Raw genomic sequence first — 17910 nt, forward strand, 5'->3', positions numbered from 1 at the left:
TTTTTACATTTTTTTGTCTAATCCGTACAAAAAGATAGTATATTTTTTATTTTTTTCACATCCCAACGAATGTTTGTGATTTGTTACTGATAAAATGATACACGTATGAAGTGTAGATAACAAGATTCGTGACCGAGAAGACAGTTTGATGAATTATTTTTCAAATTGACCCAATTTATTAACGTTAGGGGTAAAATTGCTATTGGCTTCTAACGTTAGGGTAAAATTGCACCATTTTAGATGTTAGGGGTAAAATTGCTCCTGACCCAAAACGTTAGGGGTATTTTTGCACCTTAACCCTTATTTTTTTTAAACTAATTTATTTTATTATTTTCTTTTTTTAAGAAATACGCGTTTTTGGATATTTTGATTTTGATTGGATAGATTCAAAAAGCTGCAAACAGTTGTAAAAAAGTCAACTGTCAAAAATCCAACAAGCCCCTAACTCAGCAAGAAAGTGCTTCAGACATTTTTGCTATTTCATATTAAACAGAAGGGTATTTCGGGTAACAAATGTGTGGGCCCTTCTGCTTGACTTCACCATCCTGCGGCTACGAAATGACGTCGTTTTTTTATTTGTGGTTCTGGCTATACGTTGTGATCGAGTGTATGAATCTTACGGTGGACGTGTAATCACGTTAAATCAAGATGTCTGTCTACATCAGTCAAAGAAACTATAGAGGAAGAAACCAAATAATAATAATAATAATAATAATAATTAATAATAATTAGTAAATTAATTAATTAAAAAGTGTAAGAAAATAAAATAAAAAATTTCTTTAATTAATTTGGGGAAAGAAAAACGAAGGAAGGAGAAGCAAAGAGCTGTATCAAAAAAGATTAAAGAATTATCTGGTAATTCAATCATGGGAATTTATTATCAGGTGCAATTTGATGATGGGTTGTATATATATTTCCGTTCATAACATTATCTTCTTCCAATTTTTTTGGTTCTACATGGAAAGAGCAAAGAATTGGGAAATTATTTTGAGAAAAAGAGCGAGAAATCGACGATCATGAATCTATGATTGTGATCAGGAATTGGATCATATTTGAAGAATCACTTTCTGGGTAGGCTGGCTTTTTGCAAAATCACCACCTACCCTTCGTCACGGATTTATTGACTACGTGGCGCGAGTCTCTTGGAGAAGAAGAAGATCTTGATTGTGATGTTGGCTTTTGTATTATTGATGATTGCCCTTTCAAGGTAACATTTGTCTCTTTATTACAATTCGGGAAATCAAATTCTGATTTCTTATTTTGGTACATAGGAAAGATTTATACGTCTGTGATTTCTCTCGGAGTTGATTGGGATATTGGGCTTTTTTCTATTTGTTGAATTTTAGCTGCGTAAGATAGGTGGATTTGAGTTCGTATTCAGAAACAAAGCATAATTTGATTATTTCAGATACTTTTCTTTGATTTTGTAATAGTTTTTTAGCTTTTCTGGGTGTTCTTAGTTTAGTATTTGAGAAAGAAGGCATAAGTTGAAAGTAGAAGATTGAGGTGTATTAGAGCTCAAAGTGATCTTTATAGAAGATTCAATATTTGGATTGAGATAGGAAATTAGGAATTGTTCCTGCTTATTGGCATGTAGTTATAGCAGCATAATATTTTATTGGTTTCTTAGCAGCATAAGATTTTATTGCTTTCTCATAGATTTTTCTTTTTCTCCTTTTTCTTGTTCTGAATTGAAGATTCTTCTAAGATAAGGTTTGTTATGAGTGGCAAATGAATATAACACAATGAATGGAGCTGTCAGGATTGATCGTAGATGGATTCTCCTGACAAAACTTTCTCAGAGATAGTTGGTACATTCAAATCTTGGATCCCTTGGCGATCTGAGCCACCTGGTGTGTCAAGGGATTTTTGGATGCCCGATCAGAGTTGCAGAGTCTGTTATGAGTGTGATTCCCAGTTTACATTGATTAACCGTAGGCACCATTGTCGACTTTGTGGCCGAGTTTTCTGTGCAAAGTGTACAGCCAATTCAGTTCCTATCCCATCTAGTGATCCAGGTTCTGCACGGGAAGAGTGGGAGAGAATTCGGGTATGTAATTATTGTTTCAAACAATGGCAGCACGGGATAGCCGGTTTTGATAATGGAATCCAGGTTCCCAGCCTGGATCTTTGTAGTTCACCATCAGCGGCAAGTTTGGCCAGCACTAAATCTAGTGGCACTGTTAACAGTAGTAGCTTCACTCTTGGCTCACTGCCATATTCTCTTGGTCCATATCAACGAGCTCAACAAAGTACAGGTCCAACAACGCTCTCAAATCAGACGTCTGAAATGGATTCAAATTCAGATAAACTGAGAGAAACAGCTTTGGGAACGAGCAATGGCCATGTTCCAGACACGGGCTATCATTCTCCAAACCAATATGCATTTTCTATGAACAGGTTTATATTAAACTTTACTTTAACCTTTTCTGCTTTTGTGCTCTCGTTTGTGCATGAAAATTACATACCAATATAGCAATTGAGTTCTTTTTAGCTAATGCATATGTGAGTTGCAGAAAATGATATATCATCCATCGGCTACTGAAAGTATATGTCATAAAAGTATAATGAGAATATGAATTTGTTTAGATAATGGCAGTTGTTTGCTTTGCTATAGATAAAAACTTATGTTCTGTTACTTTTCTTATTCTCTTGTGTGCTCGCCATAAAAAGGAAAGAAATAAAAACAAGTGGTGTATAAGTTCTTTTTTTTCATTTCCTTGATATATACATACCTAATTTGTCAGTTAATTTTGGCATCAGGAGTGATGATGATGAGGATGACTATGGGGTCTCTCGGTCTAATTCTGAAATAAGACATTTTTCTCAAGAAAATGAGTACTTTCGTCAAGTTGAGTATGATGAAACGAGCAATGATGAAGGATCACATAAAGCACGTCTTGATGGAGAAGTTACTGACTCAAAGAGTTTAAGCAGCTCCCCAGTAAACCATGGTTTTGATTCACATGGTTTGGAAGGTTCGCAACAGCATGACAAAAAAAATGAGCATGATGTGGATGATGAGTGCAATGCTACTTCCTCCATGTATACCAGGGAAAACAATGATGCTGAACCTGTGGATTTTGAGAATAATGGATTACTCTGGCTTCCCCCTGAACCAGAAGATGAAGAAGATGAGAAAGAAGCTGGTTTTTTTGATGATGATGACGACTACGACAACGAAGGGCATGCAGCTGGGGAATGGGGACGTCTACGCAACTCAAGCAGTTTTGGGAGTGGAGAATTTCGTAATAGAGATAGGTCAACTGAAGAGCACAAGAAGGCAATGAAGAATGTGGTTGATGGGCATTTCAGGGCTTTGGTGGCTCAACTATTACAGGTTGAGAATGTTCCTCTTGGTGAGGACAATGATGAAGAGAGCTGGTTAGAAATCATTACATCTCTGTCATGGGAGGCTGCAACACTACTAAAACCAGATATGAGCAAAAGCGGAGGAATGGACCCTGGTGGCTACGTAAAAGTAAAATGCCTTGCTTCTGGACGTCGATGTGAGAGGTAGTTCCCCCAACGATTTACATTATCCATGCATAACACAGTTTATTCTCTCTTTCCACTTTCTTGGACTGCACTGAAATCCTTGGTCTAAAACCTTTATATGATACTGCCTCCGGTCTCAAATAGATGTCACTTTAGAATTTTCAATTTGGTATTCTTTATATATCGTTTTGTATTACCAATGCATTATTGACAATATTTTCTCAAATTTACCCTTATTTATGATAAGAGAGAGGTTTAGCAATTAACGCAAACAATTCTAATTAAGCCATAATAATTAGAAATTCCGCATAGAAAGTAGAGTTTTAGGAGATAAGTATTAAGGGTAAATTAGTGATTTTAATAGCCTAATTAATATTTTATTGGTCTTTGTGAAAAAACCTTAAACGGCATATATTAAAGACCGGAGGGAGTATTTTTCACTGAAACATTAACTTGATTTTAGTGTATAAGTTGTTTGTTGGTAAGTAGAAATCAGGTTCTGGAAGAAATTAGTTTCTTCATTGCTGCAAGTTCCAGTGAAAGAACATAAAGATAATCATATGCTATAATAGCCATGACAATAAATATCAATTATGTATCTCAAGGTTTTGTTACTAATTGATCCTTTCAACCAACCACATAAGCAAACAACATAACTAGATAATTTCACAAAATTTTAGATAATATTAGGAGATTGAAATGAATCTGATACATCTAATTGTGATGAATTTTTTTCTGTTTAAGCTCTGGTTATCATAGTTATTGTTCTTGTGCACCTTAATCAACTCCATGTAAGTAGTTATTTTTAATCTGTGACATGATATACAGCAAAAGTCGGAAAATTTTCTTAAAATAAACTAACTATCTAAATTAAGCTTACCAGAAGGTTTTTATTTATCATAGGAATTTTTCTTTTCATCTGTTCTTCTTTTTCGGCCTTTCAAACTTTAAGTTATTTTTCATTGCCTTATGATTGTTTCTTTTTTTAGTACGGTGGTCAAAGGAGTTGTTTGTAAGAAAAATGTGGCTCATCGTCGAATGACAACAAAGATAGAGAAACCTCGATTGCTGATCCTTGGAGGGGCTCTTGAATACCAGCGGGTTTCAAATCATTTATCGAGTTTTGATACTCTGTTGCAGCAGGTTGTGATCCTTTAGTTAAATCCCCCTTCCTTGGCCTGTTGCATTTCATTTCATTACTTATTTGTTCTCTATGTTCTAGCGCAATTGTTTTATTTCCTTATTTTCTTCTTTCTCATGAGTTCCCTGTCTTTTCTAGGAAATGGACCATCTAAAGATGGCAGTGGCAAGGATAGATGCCCACCAACCTGATGTTCTTTTGGTAGAGAAATCAGTTTCACGGTTTGCACAGGAATACCTTCTTGCTAAAGACATCTCTCTTGTTCTCAATATCAAGAAGCCACTTTTAGAGCGTATAGCACGTTGCACGGGTGCTCAAATAGTTCCTTCGATTGATCAACTCTCTTCTCCAAAGTTAGGGTATTGTGATGTGTTTCATGTCAAGAGGTTTCTGGAAGATCTTGGTACTGCCGGTCAGGGTGGGAAGAAAATGATGAAGACTTTAATGTACTTTGATGACTGCCCGAAGCCTCTGGGTTTTACTGTAAGTCCCTGAAAATTGAAATGATAAATTATATGATGCTTCTAATAAAAACGAATCATTTTTCATAGGATAATAATTTGACAAGTTGAATGCGTTGGCAGTACTATCATTAAGTTCTCTTTGACAATGATATATCAATCTATTGCCAATTTAATTTTTCTCTCTTGTTTTCATCTGTTTCAGATATTACTTAGAGGTGCTAATGGTGATGAGTTAAAGAAAGTGAAACATGTAGTCCAATATGGACTTTTTGCGGCATATCACTTGGCTTTGGAGACATCTTTTCTTGCTGATGAAGGAGCATCTCTACCAGAATTCCCTCTGAACTCTCCATTAACAGTTGCACTCCCAGATAAACATTCAAGCATTGAGCGGTCAATATCAACTGTTCCTGGTTTTTCTGTTCCTGCCAGTGAAAAGCCTCAGGGAATGCAAATAAGCAGTGAACCACAAAGATCCAATAGTGTCCCTGTATCTTATCTTGAATCAACAATCAGCAGTTCTTCTGTTGATCAAACTGAAAGGCAATCCCTAGCTGATGCGTTTACCTCTCAATTGAGAGCTTCCATGTTATCTCGCAGCAATTCAAGTTCATTTCTCTCTAGTATTCCTTCCACGGTGAAAGCTGTTTCGGATTCTTATTGTACTTTTGAGCAGAAAATGAAAATGGGAACTGTAGGTTCTATTGCAGCAGATATAGTGGCAGGTAACAACAAGGTGGCTTCCATGAGTGACCATCTTCCAGTTAATGGGTTTGGGCATTCTGAAGATATCAAGGTGAATTATTCCCCAGATAATCTTGGCGAAGCAGTTCCAAATGAGGCATCCAGTTCAGAGGTATCATCTGCGCAACAAGATAATAAAAATAATGTTGAAGAGCCAGGACCTTTGAAAGAAGAATTTCCTCCTTCACCTTCAGATCATCAGAGCATTTTGGTTTCCTTATCTTCTCGTTGTGTTTGGAAGGGGACTGTCTGTGAAAGATCACATCTTTTTCGAATTAAGTACTATGGTAGCTTTGACAAACCTCTAGGCCGGTTTCTGCGTGATCATTTATTTGATCAAGTAAGTTGTGTTTTCTTTGAATTGTTTTTTTTTCAGTATTTAAAATATGGCCATTACTTTTTAAAATTTAAAATGCCAAACACTTTCTCAGAGTTACACTTGCCGGTCTTGTGAGATGCCTTCAGAAGCACATGTTCACTGTTACACTCATAGACAAGGTACCCTGACAATATCTGTGAAAAAGCTATCAGAATTACTCTTACCCGGTGAAAAGGATGGAAAGATTTGGATGTGGCACAGATGCCTGAGGTGTCCCCGAATCAATGGCTTTCCCCCAGCCACTCGGAGAATAGTGATGTCTGATGCTGCTTGGGGTTTATCTTTTGGGAAATTTTTGGAGCTCAGTTTTTCAAACCATGCAGCAGCAAGCAGGGTGGCAAGTTGTGGTCATTCTCTGCACAGGGATTGTCTTCGTTTTTATGGGTATTCTTTTTCCACAATTTATTTCATATAATTTCAGTATTACCTTTGGTTTTTTAGTTTAAGTGGTAAAAGTATCATTCAATGGCATGAATGAGACCTTAGTCATAAAATTAATCTATGGCTATGATACCAAGGTATTGGTTATCATATTGTCATCACCTGCAATACTTCCCTCTCCATCTCTCTTATATTCAGTGTAAAATAAAATTGATGCAAGTAATTAATAATAAGTGCATCCATTCACCATTGACTACCACGCTATATGCACAATACTTAGCAAAAGCTGTTTTGATATTTTCCTTCCATATTTTGGTAAATCTTCTGCATGCCAGTCTCTCACTGACTTTACATACATACAGATTCGGCAATATGGTTGCTTGCTTCCGGTATGCATCAATCAGTGTTCTCTCCGTGTACCTTCCACCTTCTAAACTTGATTTCAACTATGGGAGACAGGAATGGATACAGAAAGAAACAAATGAGGTGCAGTGCTCTCCTTTTTGGACTTCTGAATATTTCACTCCAATTTCTCTGCTTGTGAGCGATCTAATTATCTGATTATAACAGGTTGTTAACCGGGCTGAGCTTCTATTTTCCGATGTCCTCAATGCTCTGAGTCAAATTGCTGAGAAAAGATCTGGTTTAGTTCCACCTAACTGTGCCATAAAATTACCTGAAGCAAGGCGCCTAATTGGAGAACTTGAAGCATTGTTACAGAAGGAAAAATCAGAATTTGAGGTGAGGCTTTGTTCATATTGATGTCATATCCTGCTAGCAATTTATATGCTTGGCCATAGAATTTAGTGATGCAACTATCAAAAAAATCTTGGATTTTAGAAGATCTTAGTTTATTTTATAATCTTTTTTTTTTTTTTTTGTACAAGTTTTATAGCTGAAACAAAATTCAATGTGTTTTTGTTTACATTTAATATCTAATTTCTATTTGTTATTGACATTGTTTTAGGATTCACTCCAAAAACTGTTGAATAGGGAAGCCAAAAAGGGTCAGCCCGTTATTGACATTTTGGATGTTAATAGACTGCGAAGGCAGTTACTTTTCCAGTCTTACATGTGGGACCACCGCCTAATCTATGCAGCCAATTCAGAGAACGAAAGTCTTCAAGATGGTTTGAACTGTTCAACTTCAGGAGAAGAGGAGAAGCTCCTTGCTAATGCTGACCTCGCCGATCTGAATTTGAATGACAAAGGAAAAGGGTTTGGTAGTTATGACACTCTCATTGTTGGTAAACTTGATCAATCTGACACCGTTCAGGAAGAGATAAATATTGGTCAAGATCATAACCATGGAAAGGACGATGCTTCTGACCTTTCCGTCACCACTCGTGTCTCTGATCAACGCAACAATATGGAAGGTAGTGGACATGTTCGGAGGGCCCTTTCTGAAGGAGAGGTTTCGATGATTTCAAATTTGACTGACACCCTTGATGCTGCGTGGACAGGTGAGAGTCACTCAGTTGGAGTATTGAAGGATGACATTAGTGTCTTTTCTGATTCAGTTGTGGCTGATTTGTCAGCCACATCTGCAGCAGCAGACGGGTTAGATATGTATAACCGAGTGGAAGAGCATAATTGGCCCAAGTTCAGCAATTTACTTTCATCTCCATTGTCCACCAAGGGATCTGATAATTATGACGACTCTGCTAGCTTCTTAAGGATGCCCTTCTTAAATTTCTACCGGTCATTGAACAAGAACTTCTTAGCAAGTTCTGAGAAGCTTGATACACTGGGCGAGTATAATCCAGTCTATGTTTCTTCATTCAGGGAGTTGGAGCTTCAGGGTGGGGCTAGGCTCCTCCTGCCTGTGGGTGTTAATGACACTGTCATCCCCGTATACGATGATGAGCCTACAAGCATAATATCTTATGCTTTAGCATCACCGGAGTATCTTGGTCAATTGACTGATGATGGCGAAAGAATGAGGGATGGGGATTTCTATGCGACTTCAAGTTTTTCTGATCCGGTGAGTTTGATGTCATTCCACTCACTGGACGACTCCACCCTTGATTCTCATAGAAGCTTTGGGGCTTTCGACGAGGGTGTCCTATCGATTTCTGCATCTCGTAGCTCTCTTCCGTTAGACCCAGTCTCTTCTACCAAAACAATGCATGCCAGAGTTTCTTTTGGAGATGATGGCTCGCAGGGTAAGGTTAAGTATTCTGTAACTTGTTACTATGCAAAGCGGTTTGAAGCATTGAGAAGGATATGTTGCCCGTCTGAGCTTGATTATGTAAGATCTCTGAGTCGTTGTAAAAAGTGGGGGGCTCAAGGTGGCAAGAGTAATGTCTTCTTTGCGAAAACATTGGATGATCGGTTTATTATCAAACAAGTGACGAAAACAGAGTTGGAGTCATTTATAAAATTTGCTCCTGAATATTTCAAGTACCTATCCGAATCAATCTGCTCGAGAAGTCCAACATGCCTGGCAAAGATTTTGGGGATCTATCAGGTACATTACTGATAACACCTCATATGCAAAATAGAGTAACATTTATTTTGGTTCTCATCTTTGCTATGATGATGCGAACTTTATGTGAACTTCTCTAAACCGAAAATTGATTGTCTGTTATTTTGTTTAATGTTGGAAGGTTACGTCAAAGCATCTGAAAGGTGGGAAAGAATCGAAAATGGATGTGCTGGTTATGGAGAACCTTCTCTTTGGAAGGAATGTGACTCGGCTTTACGATCTTAAAGGATCTTCCCGATCACGATATAATCCTGATTCTAGCGGGAGCAATAAAGTTTTGTTAGATCAGAACTTGATCGAAGCAATGCCAACTTCTCCGATTTTTGTTGGAAACAAGGCAAAGCGGATTCTTGAGAGAGCTGTCTGGAACGATACCTCTTTTCTTGCAGTAAGTGTTCGAATTCTCCATTTTTTGTGTGTGTGGAATTGCCCGTGAGCCGCTCTGTTTCCTCACTCACTTCCAAAAGTTGCACAACTTCTGAAGTATATTCAGGGAAATAAATCTTTCTTATGTTTAATTTGTTTGTGCAGTCAATCGATGTAATGGACTACTCGTTATTAGTTGGTGTCGATGAAGAAAAACACGAATTGGTTCTCGGAATCATCGATTTCATGAGGCAATATACATGGGATAAGCATCTGGAAACATGGGTGAAAGCATCAGGCATACTTGGCGGGCCGAAGAACACAGCCCCGACCGTTATTTCACCAAAGCAATACAAGAAAAGGTTCAGGAAAGCAATGACAACCTATTTTCTGATGGTTCCAGATCAATGGTCTCCTCCCACAATCATCCCGAGTAAATCGCAGTCGGATCTGAACGAAGAGAACAACGGTCAAGGTGGGCATCCAGTTGAATGAAAGATAGTGGAAATCTGTGTGATTGTACATTTATATATGCATTTTTGGGGTAATTTTTTCCCATGTTAATATTTTTTTTTTTTTTTGTTATATTAATATTCTTTTTGGTAGGAATTAAATTGATATGTTTTAGCTAAGGTTGATAATTATTTGTTAGGAGAAGCAGAAGAAGGCTGTTTAAGGCCATAGCATAGGAAGAGGTATAATATTGAATGTCCTCTCTCCCATTACATCTCTGCACTGCACATTGTATTTATTCATATATTTTCTGCTGTTTCAATTAGTTTGTAATTTATTACTCAGGTGTTTATTCTCATTTTTAATAATAATAATATTGTCTCCTCTCTCTGCTTAAGATATTTTTCTCAGAGTTGTTAATTTCTGACACGACAACACGATTTACAAGAACAATTTGTCTAGCACGATTATTATATTTGTTGTATTTATATTATATATAATGATGTGAAATGAGAACGAGTCTTGGCGCAACGGTAAACGTTGTTGTCGTGTGACCAAGAGGTCACGGGTTCGAGTTTTAGAAGCGGCCTCTTGCCAAATAAATTGGCAGGGGAAGGGTTGCCCCCAGTACACCTTTGTGGGGACCCCTCTCCGGACCCTCGTTCAGCGGGGATGCATAGTGTACCGGGCCGCCTTTTTTTTATAATGATGTGAAATATATGGATTACGACGAGAAGAAACTGTAAATTTGAGCATTGGAAGTGTAATTTCTCTATGTACATAGTGAGAATGAAATAGTAAAGTTTTTTCATACATGATTATTTACACATAGAGAATAGAGAAGAGAGAGTTAGTTGAACAGAAATTATTATTCCTCTTGAACAGTAGCCACACCATTTCCTGAGTTGTTGAGTTGACCTCCATTAACAATTTGAAGCAGTCTTTGATGAAGCAGGTTCACTATTTCACTATCTCTGCATTTCAATTTCAGAAAAATTATAAATTGGCACAGATTTAGAAATGACTATCCTATATTATAGGCAAAAAAGTATCTTCCAATCCCGGATTATTCTTATTCTAATAGATTGAGCTCCGATCTTTCATTATCAACATATTAAATCATGATACTAATAACTAAGACAGTCAGTTTTGAATTTAAAACCCGATTAATATAGTGTTATTTATATCATCGAAACTTGGACATTTAGGAGTAACAATGATGTAGAGTACCTTGAATTATATGTTGGTCTAAGAGACTGATGGAGTAACCTAGGACCTTCATCAAATCCTTCACAAATAATTTCCCCATTTTCATCTCTATAACAAATTATACCCTCAGATTTGTTCTCAAATACCTGCAATTAAAGAAATAACATTAATTACACTGTTTCAATGATTTAATGTTTGACCTATGTTGCACAGAAAATAAACCACAAACGAATACCAGAAAACTTTATTTCTAAAACATAATCAGAAAATGGAAACGGATACGGATATAAAACGCTAGTGAATAGGAGTTTCCGAAATACCTTGTTGTTGAATGATCTGACTTGAAGCAGATCAGATTTCTTCTTCTTGCAGAGTGGAACTTGAGTGTGTTTTTTTATCATAAATGATTTGGTAATTGGAGATGAAATTAGACAATGTTTCTGAAGTGAGATTTGAGGAGAAGAAAAGCTGCAACTTACAGCCATTGAAAGAAGAAGAAGAAGAAGAAAAAGGTTTGTTGAAGCAAAGAAATGGAAATGAGATCATAAGTTTATAAAGTAATTTTATAGGTAGAATGAATTTGGATTTATATAATGCTATAATAAAAAAATGCAATTATTGACATGTTATGTCTTGTCACGTAGCATTATGTACCTAAATATATGTAAAATTAATGGAGCCCATTTTGCTTATCTTCTACCTGTTGCATACCCTAACTCTTAGTTGGTGGGTCTTTTCTTTATTTTATTTTTATATTTTTTCTTTACCTTGGCTGGACGGTTAGTAATTTCTTCATTTTAAATAAAATAAAATACTAATAACTTACAAATTACATTAATATTTCTTTCAAATAAATAAAAATTGAGTTGTATAAAATACAATATTAATGTTTCAAAAAAAATGCAATATTAAAATACAATAGTTAAATCTAGGTATCAAATTATAAAATTATGATTTCAATGTGTAAAAATGAAATAAAAGTTAGGAAACTTATGATGTTTTTATTGGCAAAAAAACAATGAGATAAATGATATGTCTTATCAATAGGTTTATAAAGAAAAAGAAAACCCTAGTCTACGTACTTCATTTCAACTTAAAAACAAAATAAGATAATTACATAGATGATAGAGCACAGCCACTTGTTTTTAAGCATCTATCTATCTTTTAAATTTTAGCATAAAACATGGGGACGATTTAAATACTTAATATTAAAGCATATATATTTTCAATTCTGAATTGAAAACTATTATAGAAACATAACTAATCATGCATTCTAACTGAAAATCTGATTAATTTAGAAAAAAAAAACAAATATTATTGATTATGCATCTTAGATACTTTGGACCCGTTTGTTTCAGTTGTTCCTGTTTGCTATTTGCTGCTGCTGTTAGCTGTTTGTTGTTTGCTATTACGGATAGGCAACAGATATATTAGTTGATTTTTATCTAAAAATCAGCTGTTTCGAATTTTTACCAAACGTTTTTTGTCTCCTGTTTAGACTTGAAAGGTAAAAAGCAGCTCCGGAAAATGGAAACAAACGGGTTATCAATCATATAAATAACACTAGACCTTATAGTTTTGTGCATTTACAAATTTATAATTTATATTTATAAACATAGGTTGGAGGCTTTCCCCATTTGTAAAGATAAAAAAAAAAAAAATTCACACCATTCCAAATAATTAGGGGTGAGCAAAAAAACCGGTAACCGATTACCGAACCGATAACCGAATCGAAATCTTAGTTTGGTTCGGTTATTTTAATATTCTGGTTCGGTTCGGTTTTAATTTTAGCTTAATTTGGTAATCGGTTATCGGTTCGGTTATTGAAAAAAAATATCGGTATAACCGATAACCGACCGAACTTAATATATAAATATAAAAAATATAATTTTATCTTTATATATATATAAATAAAAAGTTCAATCCTAAAAAATACATTTTTATCTTTGTATATATATATATATATATTGGTTTGATAGCCTTTAATTTATTCAATTGTAACTTTTGTACAAGAAAACTAATTAAATAAAAATATACAAAAATTTAAATATTTCGAGTTTTCGGTTATTCAATCGGTAACCGAACCGAACCGAAAATTTTCGGTTAAATCAAATTCGGTTACCAAACTTATTCGGTTCGGTTCGGTTATGAAAATAGAGCAAATTTCGGTTCGGTTAACCGACAGTTCGGTTCGGTTAGTAACCGAACCGAATCGAACCGATGCTCACCCCTACAAATAATTATTGGCGCTATCATCGACCATTAGATCTTCATGTTTTTTGTTATTTTGTAATAAGTAAATTTTAGGCGTTTTTCTTCCTTGAGATGTATATATAGCTCATCATTTTATTGTAATTCTTCAATGACAAAGATAAGAAGAATATCAATTCTTCACTTAATTCAAGTTTATCTTTCTCCTTACTTCTCCATGGCTAATCAAACTAATAACAGGCCACCATTAAAGGTTGAGGACACTCCAAGTAGTCCTTATTTTCTTATAGCAAATGAAACACCAGCACTATCGTTGGTTACCCATATTCTCACCAGACCAAATTATCATCAATGGTCGCGTTCTGTAAAGATTGCTCCCATTTCCAAAAATAAGTTCTCCTTTATTGATGGAACAATTACAACACAAACTCTGAAGAACCTATGTATACAACTTGGCAACATTGTAATACAATGGTGCTCTCATAGCTGCTTCACACAATCTCTCAATCAATCGCGTAGAGCATCATATGGCTTGATAAAGCCTCTAATATCTAGAAGGATCTACATGATGTGTTCTCCTAAGGAGATTCATTACAGATTTCATATCTAAAGAAAGAGATCCACAACTTCAGGAAGGGTGAGCTAAGTGTAACTAATCAGTATTACACAAGAATAAAGATCTTATATGACGAGCCAATCAATCTAAGGCCACTCCTAAAATGCAAGTGCAATCTAACATGTCACTGTGGAGAATTTGTTACACTAAGAGAACAACAAGATACAAATCATGTAATCACTTTCCCACAAGGCCTTAATGATCATTATTGTATAATTTGTTCACATATCCTTCTCCTAGAACATTTTCCACTCCTCAATAGAGTTTTTCCCTGTCCATACAACATGACAGGAAATTAAAACCAATTAACCAAACCCATCATAAACACAAATATCACACCTTTTGTCTAATTCACTAACACATAAGCCAAGTTTCAGAATAGCATATCCAATACCAAAAGTAATAACTTGATAACATCGTGATATTAACCCGAGGACTAAAAGGGATATTCACCTCCGGAACGCCGCGTAATGATCCCCAAAGGGGAGCTGGCAGGCGGATCTCCACGGATCTGTTCTGAGAGATCCGCTGGCGGACCTATGAGGCGAATCTCTTCATTCACCTGATTCGCCACTATAATGGCTGGCCGCCGACTCGGCCATAAAGATCATTAATGAGTAATCAATTAGCTAACTGCCAGGTTAGAGATAACTCGTAACCGCCATTAATGGAGACCTTCTAGTTACCTGAAGGTTACAACTTCACAGCTATATATAGCCTGATTCCCTAGGTTATCAAGGTACACATTCTTACAACCTTTGTCAATTCAGTTTGTTTCCTTGAATCATCTTACTAACTTTGGCATCGGAGTTTCCCCCCGTCGAACCCAACGACGCCCCCACAGGGACGGACGTTGACCAGAATTTCGCTACCTGTTATCAATTGGTGCGGTGAACGTGGAATCCTTGACCAAACAAAGGGTTTTTCGTTCACACTAAAAAACTATGACAAACGGAGATCAAAATCCCTCCTCAGGGATTGAAACACCATTAGTTACACCATCTAGTGCTGGCCGCACTGATTCTACTGCTCCTGCAACGCACGTCGAAAATAGTATGCCTCCAGATGCTTTCATCAATATGTGTGCCCAAGCAATTGGAGAACAGTTTGGAACCGAGACAGGGAATCGCCTTTGGTCATTTATGACCCTCCCTCCACATTGGAGCATGGCGTCCACATCGGCCGTATCATCTTGGCCTTTGTTAAGCTTTGGACCGGGCGCCCAAAGTTCTTCATTCCTCCAAGCTCACAACACGGATTCTATGATAACCACCACAACGTCGACTGGCAAACGGCAAATCAATCGTGAGTTATTTCCTGATGGCGCTAAAGGAAGTCAAAGAAATAATTCATCCTTATCGGGTGGATCCGCGGGACCTAGATTAAATCTGGACGGACCCAATATCCCCAGGCGTCCACGAACGAATCTTCCCCCTGGCGGATCCAAAGGGCGAACACACAAAAAGCACAGAAAGGAGAAAGGCAGGCGGTCTAGATCACCTTCGCCCCGACGACCGAGATCCTCCCATCGTGGTAGATCGCCCCCATCTACTGGTCGTGGACGGAGTAAAAGGCCAAAAGAGACACCCCATCCAAGTGGACCACCACCACCACCTTCGGGAACTGTTGGACACATCCCGTTAGGAAGCCATGGAGGGGGAAACGGGCCGGCTCCCCCTGGCGGAGGAGGTGGAGGTGGAGGTGGCGGAGGAGGAGGTAGTGGAGGAGGTGGCGGACGCGGTAATGGGGGAGGGCGTTCGCCATCAGATCCATCGTCTGATTCACGTTCTTCTTCTTCTTCTCCAAGCATATCGCCACAAAGAGGTCGTCCCAGGGCGGATCTAGAAAATTTTGATGATAGAGTTAGGGCCTTGGTGCTCCGTATGATTGAAGAAAATGCTAGGCATAACCCGTTCGCCAATAGGGATTCGCCTTTCGCAGCTTGGATTGAGGCGGAGGAAACAGACAGAGCTTTTAAAATTCCCAATCTTGCAATATACACAGAAAGTGACAATCCAGAAGCTCACGTTAGAAAATATCGAATACTGCTTAGGCTCAACCGTGCCACCGAGCCCGTGCTCTGCAAAATGTTTGTTACCACGCTAGGGGGCCAGCCTATTTGTGGTTTCAATCTTTACCTCCAGGTTCGATAAACAGCTTTGATCAATTGAGCAGGGAATTTTGCACTAAGTTTGCCGGCTGTATTCCTCCAGTAGTGAAATCTGGGAAGCTTTTTGAGTTAAAGCAGAAGGCGAATGAATCCCTTCGAGAGTATGTGGACACTTTCAACCAGTTGTGCATCGACTTTACGGATCTCAACAAAGCTTGCCCCAAAGACAACTATCCTTTGCCATGTATTGACATGCTTGTAGACGGAACCGCCGGTCACGCCATGTACTCCTTTACTGATGTGAAGTCAAGTTATCATCAGATCCCCATGGAGCCCTCAGATAGAATCAAGACCTCGTTCGTAACACACCAAGCCACTTATTGTTTCAAAGTTATGCCCTTTGGGCTTAAGAACGCGGGTGCAACTTATCAGAGGATGATGAACAAGATATTCGCGGATAGTAAAGGGGATAACTATTCTGTCTATGTGGATGACATGATCATCAAAAGTACGACCATAGAAAAGCATGCGGATGATATAAAGGAGGTACTGGACGTACTCCGACGCCACAACATTAAGCTGAACCCGGAGAAGTGCACTTTTGGTGCGACGTATGGAAAATTCTTAGGGTTCATGATCAGCGAAAAAGGAGTTAGCCCAAATCCTGACAAGGTTAAGGTTGTCCTAGAAATGCAAGCACCACGGAATATCAGAGAAGTACAACGCCTTAATGGGCGTATCATAGCCTTGGGTAGGTTTATCTCTTGTTCAGCTCGCAGATGTCAACCCTTTTACGAGGTCATTAAGAAGCAAAAGGCATTCGAGTGGAATGAGGATTGTGAAAGAGCCTTCGAAGGAATCAAGCGGTTCCTCACGGAGCCACCCATGATGAGTCGACCTTTGAAAGGAGAGGACCTCTACATGTATGTATCAGTTACGGATAAAGCCGTGTGCACGGTCATGATACGAGAGGAGGATGGCCAGCAATTTCCGATTTATTATGTGAGCAAGATTCTGAAAGACGCTGAAACCAGATATTCCAAACTTGATAAAATGGCGCTGGCTGTTGTCACCACGACAATCCACCTTAGGCCATATTTTCAGGCGCATACTATAGTGGTTCGAACAAATATACCAATGAGAAAGGTGTTGCAGAAACCAGACACTTCGGGAAGATTGATGGAATGGGCAATCCGCCTGGGCGAATTTGATGTAAGATATGAAAGCAGGTCAGCTTTAAAGAGTCAGGTTCTAGCAGACTTTGTGAATGAATTCACTGATGAAGGGATGGATCATCCCAAGCCTCCAATAGAGGAATGGACAATGTACACCGACGGCGCTTCCTCGGCGGATGGAGCTGGTGTAGGCGTTGTGATCAAGGGTCCCCAATACATAAAATTACGGTACGCAGCAAAATTAAATTTCCATGCAACTAATAATGCTGCTGAATATGAAGCTCTGATATTGGGATTACGCCTACTCAAAGAAATCACTCCTGAGCGGATTGTGATCTATAGTGATTCCAAGCTAATGGTCAACCAAGTAATCAAGAATTACGAGGTGAAAGACGAGGTTCTGGCCAAATACGTAGCAGAAGTCAAAAAATTGCTGGATCACCTTGAGACTAAAGAAACTAAATGGGAACTGATTCATGTACCAAGGGAGTCCAACACAGAGGCGGATCATTTGGCCAAAATGGCCTCTTGCGAGGAAAACTGGACAGATCCGGATTGTCCCTTCGAAGTTAAAATAGCTCCAGCCTTCGCCTCAGAAGAAGTATCCCTACTCACAACAGTAGAAGATGATTGGAGATCGATCATCCGCCAATATCTGCTAAATGGAACCTTACC

At 37.9% G+C, this 17910-nt stretch overlaps 2 protein-coding genes across 4 annotated transcripts; one reads left to right on the forward strand and one right to left on the reverse strand.

The window, feature by feature from the left end:
* The first annotated feature begins 795 nt into the window (after positions 1-795).
* Positions 796-10311, forward strand: LOC136223184 (1-phosphatidylinositol-3-phosphate 5-kinase FAB1B). 3 transcript variants are annotated; one of them, XM_066011063.1, is made up of 13 exons: positions 796-1207; positions 1698-2400; positions 2764-3516; positions 4488-4641; positions 4778-5122; positions 5306-6187; positions 6279-6610; positions 6970-7093; positions 7178-7348; positions 7575-7983; positions 8071-9077; positions 9217-9483; positions 9627-10311. In XM_066011063.1, the coding sequence occupies exons 2-13, from the start codon at positions 1775-1777 to the stop codon at positions 9954-9956; spliced, it is 5400 nt and encodes a 1799-aa protein (XP_065867135.1). In that variant the 5' UTR covers positions 796-1207; positions 1698-1774; the 3' UTR covers positions 9957-10311. The 3 variants fall into 3 exon arrangements, with proteins under 3 accessions (XP_065867135.1, XP_065867133.1, XP_065867134.1); XM_066011062.1 differs by having other exon boundaries at positions 837-855; positions 966-1207; positions 7575-9077; XM_066011061.1 differs by having other exon boundaries at positions 7575-9077.
* A 387-nt stretch (positions 10312-10698) lies between these two features.
* On the reverse strand, positions 10699-11682 carry LOC136224134 (uncharacterized). The gene is made up of 3 exons (XM_066012392.1): positions 11444-11682; positions 11145-11269; positions 10699-10888 (listed from the first exon to the last, which is right to left on the reverse strand). Exons 1-3 carry the CDS (start codon positions 11606-11608, stop codon positions 10783-10785), a joined length of 396 nt encoding a protein of 131 aa, XP_065868464.1. The 5' UTR covers positions 11609-11682; the 3' UTR covers positions 10699-10782.
* Between the last annotated feature and the right edge of the window lie 6228 nt (positions 11683-17910).

The sequence above is a fragment of the Euphorbia lathyris genome, chromosome 3 (genome assembly GCF_963576675.1).
Source record: "Euphorbia lathyris chromosome 3, ddEupLath1.1, whole genome shotgun sequence".
Taxonomy (NCBI): domain Eukaryota; kingdom Viridiplantae; phylum Streptophyta; class Magnoliopsida; order Malpighiales; family Euphorbiaceae; genus Euphorbia; species Euphorbia lathyris.